Source organism: Chelon labrosus, assembly GCF_963514085.1.
Source record: "Chelon labrosus genome assembly, chromosome: 3".
NCBI classification, from domain to species: Eukaryota; Metazoa; Chordata; class Actinopteri; order Mugiliformes; family Mugilidae; genus Chelon; species Chelon labrosus.
The window spans coordinates 11,318,948-11,329,135 of NC_140339.1; the positions used below are offsets into that span (position 1 = coordinate 11,318,948).

The window sequence follows — 10,188 nt, forward strand, 5'->3', positions numbered from 1 at the left end:
CAAGTGATCAAATATATTTTTTGTGTGTGACCGAAGGTACAAAGAAAAGCAGAAAAGCGCTGTAACTATGGTTAGCCGAATTTGTCCAGTAGACCTCATTATTCACAGCAGACATTAACGATGGCTCTGTCCCATTAAGTAGCCCTGGATCGAGCCAACGTGTTCAATACCAAACCCAGGTCCTCGCTAAATGGAATACAGCCATCATAATATTAATAATTACACTTGTGCTTTTGTGTTTGCCATGATGAGTCAATATGTCTAGTGTGAAAAAAAGACTACATTTGGACAAATTAAGCTGTGTCAGACACACAGGACACAAAGCTGATGGAAAAATAGGATGGAAAAAAACACCTGTTATCATTTTCAGAGCCTAAAGGGATCAGATGTTTTTTTTGGACTTAACAAAAGTCTCCAAAACAGTAATGTTAACACAAGAGAACTAGTTTAGTTTATCAAATCAGATCTGAGTGAAAAATACTTTCCTCCAGTGCAGAAGTGAGTACTTAAAATTAAAGAGCAGTTCAAGCCATTACTCAAACGCACTTTTGCTTGAAAATGATAATCTAACAATCCATTTAAGTCATTATTTCATTGATAATTGCAGCTTTTGTGAACTGCAACCCTGCTGATCTGAACAAAGTGTTTACTGTGGTGTGCACCTTTAAAAGCAAAGTTTGTTTCCTAATTTGTTTGCACATGTAGAGTGCACCAGCATCCACAAACTGATGTTTACCTGGCACACAGCACGCACGCACTGAGTGAATCCAGTCGCTCTGAAACAAACTAAAAGTGTGCGCTGGCTGTCTCCTATGAGTTTACTTCTGTTTAATAGGTCAGCGGATGCTAACTGCACGTTTAGCCGGGTAGCTTCTCGCTTTGAAGAACGAGCTAACCCGGCTGTTAGCACGCTAGTTAACGTGAACGCATCGTCTCTTCCAGTGTGGCTGCATCCCAAAACCGGGTTTACAGCTAACCGATCATTGGCAGGTGTATCGACGTGCTACTAAATAACAGAAAACCGTTTGTTTTCACTGTGAGGCGTTACCTGTGAGGCTTCCGTGTCCCACGAGCGCGGCGTCAACACAAATGTCGTCTGTCAGTGTGTGAGAGAGAAAGTGGGTGAAAGGTCGAGCGGCAGCCTGTAGCAGGATGACATAATCACTGAGTGCGTAAACTTTGCTCTACTTTCCATTCCCGGCCATGATAAAGATATACTGCTTGGCTAAAAAAAAAAGTCGCCACTAAAAAATAAAAGGTCACACACTCTGATAGTTCACTGGATCACCTTTAGCTTTGCTTACAGCACACATTTGCTGTGGCATTGCTTTGATAAGCTTCTGCAACGTCACAAGATGTATTTCCATCCAGTGTTGCATTCATTTTTCACCAAGATCTTGTATTGATGATGAGATTCTCAATGGGGTTAAGGTCTGGTCTCTGTGGTGGCCAATCCATGTGTGAAAATGATGTCTCATGCTCCCTGAACCACTCTTTCACAATCTGAGCCCCATGAATCCTGACATTGTCATCTTGGAATATGCCCCGTGCCATCAGGGAAGAAAAAAATAATCCATTGATGGAATAACTTTGTCATTCAGTATATTCAGGTAGTCAGCTGACCTCATTCTTTGGACACATAATGTTGCTGAACCTAGACCTGACCAACTGCAGCAACCCCAGATCATAGCCCTGCCCCCACAGGCTTGTACAGCAGACTCTAGGCATGATGGGTGCATCACTTCATCTGCCTCTCTTCTTACCCTGATGCCCCCATCACTCTGGAACAGGGTAAACCTGGACTCATCAGACCACATGACCTTCTTCCATTGTTCCAGAGTCCAATCTTTATGCTCCCTAGCAAACTGAAGCCTTTTTTTCCAGACAGCCTCACTGATTAGTGGTTTTCTTAAGACTACACAGCTGTTCAGTCCCAATCCCCTGAGTTCCCTTCACATTGTACGTGTGGAAATGCTCTTACTGTCACTATTAAACACAGCCCTGAGTTCTACTGTTGTTTTTCTTTGATTTGATTTGTCGCCGATCACGATCAATCAGGATATTTTTGCGACCACATTTCTTCCTCAAAGACGATGGTTCCCCACTATCCTTCCAGTTTTTAATAATGCGTTGGATCTCCTTAGATGTTTTCTCTGCTTGATGCATGCCAATGATTTGACCCTTCTCAAACAGACTAACATCTTTTCCATGACCACAGGATGTGCCTTTCAACACGGTTGTTTAAGAAATGAGAAGCTACTCATTGCATCAGCTGGGGTTAAATAACTTGTTGCCAGCTGGAAGATAATCACTCATGCAGTAATTATCCAACAGGAGGCTCGTACCTATTTGCTTAGTTAAATCCAGGTGGCGACTTTTTTTTGGCCAGGCAGTGTACAATCCCAGCTGATAACACAGTCGATATGTTTTCATAAGCTCCTGCAGCCTAATAATAGCAGCAGCATGAAGTATTTGCAAATTAGCATCAAACACAGAATACAACTGAGCTAATAATAGTGAAAAAAAACAACAAAGTTATTAGGATTCATCCTCATTGAGACGGATAGTTGTAGCAGCATTCACACCAGCATTGGTGGATGATGGGACAGACTCCAGTAATAAGAATTGTTTCCTTTATCAGACAGCTGTGTAATTAATCCTGCTTTCAAATGGAAATTACAGGCTTGTAGTTAGTGCATTGGAACAGTTGACTTCAAGAGAGGGTGACACGACATAGCAGATAATGCTGCTGCTATCAGTATTTTCCACTATATTATAAAAACACGAAGACACATGTAGACTACTACACTGCAATATTCCCATATGTAATTTCTGAAAAGGTCTCATCATAGTTCATGAACTTTGACCTTATTTAAAATAACTAGTTTCAAGGTCGTGAACACCACAAAAGAGACCATTCATATGGACTCTTCACGTAATTGTGGTAAAAGAATTCATTTGCTACATGGTAATGTCAGGGAACAGTGCTGCTAGGCAACTGTTGGCACCTAGGAGCCACTGATGCTAACAGTTAGCAAGCTAACAAGTGGGTAAAAAGGCTTAATGAGAATAAGCAGTCATTGTGAATCAGTATTTTACATATCATAAAACAGCAACAAAAACACTAGACAACTAATTGACAGTACATTAACTATAATAACTAAGCACAGTTAGAACTGTTGGCGTCTACAAGCCACATAGGCTAACAGTTAGCAAGCTAACAGCTAACTTAATGTAGGGAAATGCAAAGATATAACAAAAGGATGATGCCAGCGGAAATAAAACATTTTAATCAGATATATTACCTTACTCAATGTAAATTACAACATGTTATCTTACCAGCCACCTATGGCGTTTCTGTAAAAGTCAGTAAACACATCACAACTCACGTACTACCATATCGAAAATGTCACCTATACACATACATTGTGAATACCACAGGGGCGTTCAAGTGGAATTTACTCATAGAAACAATAGCATGACTCTATTTAAAGGCAGAATTAATTTGACTTTAGTTGACATGAAGCACTATATTTGTTTGTCTTTCAGGTACTTTAATTTCGGAAAAGTCTAACGTACACAATTCACAACATGGCTGTTTAAGTTGGAAACTACTGATTATGATGCCACAAATTGTCTTCCAATTCATGGTAATCTAACCAAGGGCTGTTAGGATATTTCCTTCTGGTACAAAGGGAAAATGTAATAGAATCCCCAAAATACATGTGGTTTATCTTCTGGGGAGAAAGGATGCCAGTACAAAGTTGTGTGAGAATCTATTCATTAGTTTTATGTACTTATAGTTCAGCCTGGACAAAAGTGATGGAACAAAGCAGCCATGCCGACAGTGACTTCATGTCCGCAAAGATATTACATAAATTCTAAGCTAAGTATTTCTCTGTGCCCTGGAGGAAACATTGCTGTATGAGCTGCTGTATGTTCTTCTTCTCTTTGCTGGCAAAGGCCAATCAAATCAAAATCTATTTAGAATCTATTTAGACTGCTGGTTGAATAAAATAAGATTTTTAAGGATACCAAATTGGACCTTAGAAGATAATGTTCATAATTGAAAATTATAATTCATTAAACATGATCAAGAAAAATCATCAGCACCTTAATCAGTAAAAGAAACATAAGTAATTAAAGACTTCAGGCATACCTCGTTTCAGTTAACACTTCCTACGCCCTTTGGAGAGTCAGGGAGTTGTGGACAGTGCCAGGCAGATGTGCAGTATCCTTATTCCAAGTCCTACCTGTAAATATCAGAGATTTGAGTTTTTAAAGCGCCATTTTTGCAATCATTAACCCCGGATTACAATTTATAACATAACAAAGCGGAGTTTCAAAGGTTGAGAGCGATGATTACAGCTCAGTCACCTTTGCAACTCCAAGCACACGTGTCAATTCACAACAAGAGTGAAGTTGTTGGTTATGTCATGTCATTTGGACTTTGTGTTCTTGATTCAAGTGTGATTTGAATGCATTTATGTTCATTAACAGGTGCATCAGTTTTAACCCTTCAAAAACACGTTTTTTGTGGCAAAATTAACACATTTAGCCTTATACATTAGGTGCCTGCATGTCTATCCAGACAACTGTAAGTAATTAGTAAACTTTTATAGGTGTCATAATTTCACTGACTTGGATTTTATAAATAAACCAGCCAGAGTTTGAAAGTGTTAACACCGTTTTCTGTACAATACAAGGTAGATTAATGTACAGTCTGTCCACTAAGGAGTTAAAACTGCTCTACTGCACATATTAATGCAATAATACTTTTTCCTCTACATTGTGCCAATAAGCTGTAACTGTCAAAGCCAGGGTGTTCCCTCTCTTATGGAAGCATACCATGTAAGCTAAAGGTTTCTAGGTCGTGTGCCCTATCATGTGCCCTTTATGTGTCCTCGTCTCGAGTGTAATCAGAGAGCTCAAAGTATCTACAACTAAGTACAACTGTACTTTGCAGTGTTACATAATCTACATAATCACTTTTTTTTTTTAAATTCTTTGACTCAAAGCTTCAGACTGTTTAGTCTTTCAAGAGACCTTAAAATGCTGAAGTGTAACAAAAAAAAATGTTGTTTTCCACAGGCAGGAGCAGAATGCAGGAACAAACAAGTTGTTTGTGGAGCCCATCGCACCACTTAAAACCTCACCTACACCACATCCTTACATCTTTGGTCCTCATAAATACCAGCGAGCAGCCTCTTCCTTCAAAGCACTTATAATTAGGGGGCCAGTGCCTGTGTGTATAATTCGCAGCAGACCTCAGAAGCTTGTAAAGCAAACATAGAGGGGACCTTTGTAATTTTAAAGCATGTGGCAATATACATATAATACAATCCCAATTGTTCTAGTGCTATTTCCACAATGTGGGGTCTGTGAAATGCTTCAAAGCCCAGAGAGCTTCTGGATGCAGCTCCATGAGAAACCTGGTGATATAAGGTTTGATCTCACGTTTACATCATTAACTACAAGAAGCAAACAACAACAATGGCATGGATGAACAATTCACCTCAAACTGCGATCTTTACCTGCTTTTCTAAGGACTAGCTCCCGCAACAAGGCTTCAAACAAAACTTCTTTATTTAAGAAGACACAACACGATCCAATAAGTATGTTGTTATACAGATTAGTGTTTGACACAGAAGTCCACGAGTGCTGCCTGCAGTCTTATCCGTCAAAGTATTACATCTCACCACATATCTTAAGGAGAAACAAGAATAGATACTGTATGTTGCTCTATTTCAAAACTTTATATAAACAATGAATACAGATTACGGTGTTCAACAATAAAGATACTAACACTCACAGTATTTACTTACTTCTAATAATACACTGTACATTTTCCAAGATTATACTACCTGTGCAAAGCAGCACAGTAAAGGCCTTGTATTTTTAACAATGTCACAACCTTTAGCACCAGAAGAGTGAAGAATTGTGCAAAGTCTGCTAGCCTGTATAAAAATAAAACACGATACAACAGATAAGTTGTAAACATCCTTGGATATTCTTAGAAACATTCATCTGAAAGTGTCGAAGAAGAGCAGCTATAACGCTTGCTCATGTTCGCAGCTTTCAACCAGGCTACATGACCAACTGCTTTGCTGCTGAATTAAGAGTTTTCCAAAAGTTAATTTGACCGGATACTGTTGTCAAAATTAAACCAAACATACAGCACTGAGTAGAGAGCATGGCTACATAAGCTCTCCAATGTGTGCAGTTTCTGTTTTTCATTTTGATCAGAAAGGACTGAATTACTTTTGGAAAACCCTTACTTGAGGTTTGGAAGCTGAAGGTTTTGGTTCTGACTTTTTTTGACTGGCTGACTTTTATTTAAAGCCGTTGTTTTACACACACACGCACATATACAAACGGACAAAATATGAAGTTCAATGCACCAACCAAAAATGACCAGATATCATAAAGAGACATTTTTGGTAGACTGACTGGCCGACAGATGACTTTTGAAAAAGATTAAGGCCATACATTATTTATTACAATATTATTGTAATTAGTATTCAGCCCTTTGTTTTTTAATACTGTGATGTAACTACTGTGCTGTATTTTTATGGTGTGTGATCCTCGACAGGAAATATGTATAAACATTTGGTCAAATCATTTATCACTTTAATCGCCTCGGGTGTGTTGCAAGCCACTAAGGCAGAAAACCATGGCTCTGCAGGATTTTCTGCATCGCCGTGATTCATTGTTGCATCTTACACTGGATCTTACCATATTCAATCGTATTCTATATTTTGTGTCATTCTAAAGTGTTTGATATTCTATTATTATCATTCTCTGTTAGATCCACACACATACATGCATGTACTGTATATATGATATTTAATGAGGCAGTTATAGGCCTATGTTATGTCCTTATTTCTTATTACAGCATGAATTGTCTTGTGATAGCTTGTTGTCCTGAAGTACACTGAAGCAAACTTCTATCCTATATCTGTGATAAAGCACTTTGATTTGTTATGTGGGTTTTATGCCATATTGCTCCTCTACTAAAGAAGCGCTGCGCATTTTGGAACATAGAAGACGTTGTACACTTACCAAACAAAAATCATACACAATTTTTCCTTTATTTTCAGAATTCTTAGAATAAAATGTGTACTCCTGGTTTATTCTCAAATAATTCTGGGATAAAAGTCCCAAATCCATCACAAAACTTGGGCAAATATACCCAAACCTGTCTGCATGTTCAGATACTAACAGATAAGAGAGAATGGTTTCAGTTTGGTATGGAAGAAGATTAGTGCCACTGTGAGGACATGTTTTGGGTTTGTGACTTTTTAAAAACAAATATATATAATTATGACTTTTTTCCTCAAAATTCTTACTTTCCTCATTGTTAAACTTTTCTCTTGTTTTTATAATTCTGAGAATGAAGTGAATATGCTGGCTTTATTCTCAGAGAATTCAGATTTCAGAATGTATTTTCACAATTCTTAAAAGAAAATCATTATTCTGTCTTTTTTCTTTGATATTTTCAAATTTCCGAGATTTTATTATGGATAAATCTGAGAAAACAAAAGATCCATGACAAAACTAAAACCTGTCTGCATGCTCAGATACCAACAGATAAGAGAAAATGCTTTCAGTTTGGTACGGAAGAGAATTAGGGCCACTGTGAAAACATTGTTTGAGATATGTTTTTTCCCCCCTTCGAAATTTTCAGACTGAAAACAAAATTTTCTTTTCTAGATTTTTGGAATTTTTTATTTTTATTTTTTTGTTTTCAACAGTGGCCCGAATACGCTTCCGTAGTTTGGTGTTTATATCCCTGATATGAATTTAGACCCCTGCCTCTGCCTCTTGGTCTCACTCCACCATAAAAGTTAGAAGTTTAGACTAGTAGCGCGCTGGGACGCGGAGGGACTATTTTCTCTCAGGACTTCATGTACTCGTTCTTCAGTCTGCTCAGTCTCGTGCCGTGGCTGCGGATGATCAGAGACAAGAGCTCGTGTTTGTCCTTCAGGCCCAGAGAAATGTCCAACGTGTCCTTCAGGACGTCCCGTGTGTGCACCATCATGTTGAGAAAGTCGTCACTGAGCCGGTGCTCCTCCTTCAGCTCGCTCTCCTGGCTCTGCTTGAATTTCACCTCCAGCTCCAGCAGAGATTTCTCCGAGTTTGTGAACGCCTCGCTTATCTGCGCCGTCTCCCTCCTCAAGTATTTCCCGTAGCTGTCCTCTCCGTCCAGGTCGTACGAGATGCTTTTCCCGATCCCCTCCAGCACCCTAGCGGAGTCCTCGATCTGCCGCTTGATGATGGTGAAATCATCCCGTATGACGGCGTCCTGGTCCTCGTCGAGACCGCACTTTCGCTCGTCGGTCATTTTGAAAAGCATCTGGCATTTCTCCGGGTCGTCGTTCTCCTCGTAGTCTCCGTCCGGCACGAAATAGTGATGAAAAGTGCCGTTAGACATCTCCGGATGTAAAGGTCCCATGAAAAACGCTCCATACGCTGGCAGCGTTAACATCCCGGCGCACAGGAGCAAGTGAAGAATATCCATGGTGCCCACTTGTCTCAAACACACGCACAAATCGGGAAATATTTCAGTTTTACGCGTTATTTCAGCAAAATTGATCAGCCTACTATCTAATTCCAATTTGGCGCAGGAACACAAACATCTCACACAGTTTAAAAGTCCAAACTGCGCAGTTAGTTGAAGCTTTGTTGCAGCTTTAACGTCTTCCTCAGCGTCTCCTTTGTCAAAACAGATTTTAAAAAAAAAAAAAAAAAAAAAAAAAGTGGCGTGAAATTGTTTTTTTTTTCTTTGCAATTTCTTTTAATCCAGTCCGCCAGCTCACATCACTGTTGGCGAGCGTATGAATAGTTAGGTTCAGCTTCGGGAAGAGTGGTTCTCCCGACTTCCCCCGTGTGCCTCAAACGCAACATCTGGATGACTCAAGTGCCTCGCTCGGGTTTTGGGCTAATAATACCTCTGCGCTACTCTCAGATTACAGCCCCTCCGTCACTTAAAAGGCTGCTTTCAGTCCAGCACCGGGGCTACCAGTGAGGCCACACCGCTGAAGCCTCACTGGAACCAGGAAAGACCAAGTTTGTGTTAAAGCACATAACCGTGAAAAGCTGGCATGGGCGCTTCAGTGAGTTTATTGAGAAATGCACAAGTGACCATTTCAAATTCAGCCCAGGGCACACAAGTCCTGCAATTATGGCGTAATTGGAAAAATGCACTGCTTGCCAGTTCATTAGGTACACAGGTGAAAATGAATGCACTCTAATATAACAGTCCTACATTAAATCTCAACTAAAATAAATGAAAGCGCTTTTGATTCAACTGTGTTTCCATTTTTGAGGCTTGTAATACTATGAATACAGACACATGTTTATATCGTTTTGACAACCCCATTATAGTTGGTTTGGCTAAAAAAACAAAACACTTTTATGTTTAATTCAGTTCAGTTTAACAGCTCCACATCCTCAAAATTAATCACAGTGCAGGACTGTTCAGTAGTGCTCCTATTCAACTGGCAAGTGAGGGTGAGTTAAATGATAAATATGACAACTACACAGCACCAGTAACAGTCGTCCTTCACTAAAGCCAGTCAAAAGTACTTTGTTACTTGGGTATTTAGTTGGATGGATCAGATCAGCCATAAACAGACATTCCACTCAGGTATCATCAATTCCTCAAGTGATTTTCCACCTGTCTTTATTTAATACTGTGTTATGCTGCAGTTGTTTCCTGTCCCGTTAGTAACACACTGACAAATTCAAAATATAGTCTGTTGGACTCAAATAAGATCATTATTCATATACTTCCAGTTCATTTTCATATGCTCCTTTTACGTCAACAGTTCCGTTTTCTGTAGCTAGAGACAATAATTGCGCATCGTACACCTCAACATTTATTTATCAGCCACGATCAGTTGCTAACTTTATGATTTCACATCACAGAATATTAGACGCGTTTGCAGAATATGATTGAATTAAAATGCCGCTTGCAGACTGAGGCATCAGTAATAGTAATGAATAATGACAATATGCTTACTTCTTGCACTGCTCCCTATATTAAAACCCAGTACAAGTGAAGACTAAATTTAGTGTTATTTAGTGTTAGAAATACGTATTTGCTAAAGTAAAGTTAGTAAAGTTACCTAAAATTGACTTTATCCCTACCAACGGTTGCCACACACAGAAGAATAACAGTGGCAT

General features: G+C 39.3%; 1 protein-coding gene across 1 annotated transcript; it reads right to left on the bottom strand.

The window, feature by feature from the left end:
• Positions 1–5,159: 5,159 nt before the first annotated feature.
• fibinb (fin bud initiation factor b) lies at positions 5,160–8,743 on the bottom strand. Its single transcript, XM_084540741.1, has one exon. The coding sequence runs from the start codon at positions 8,519–8,521 to the stop codon at positions 7,898–7,900; it is 624 nt and encodes a 207-aa protein (XP_084396867.1). The 5' UTR covers positions 8,522–8,743; the 3' UTR covers positions 5,160–7,897.
• Between the last annotated feature and the right edge of the window lie 1,445 nt (positions 8,744–10,188).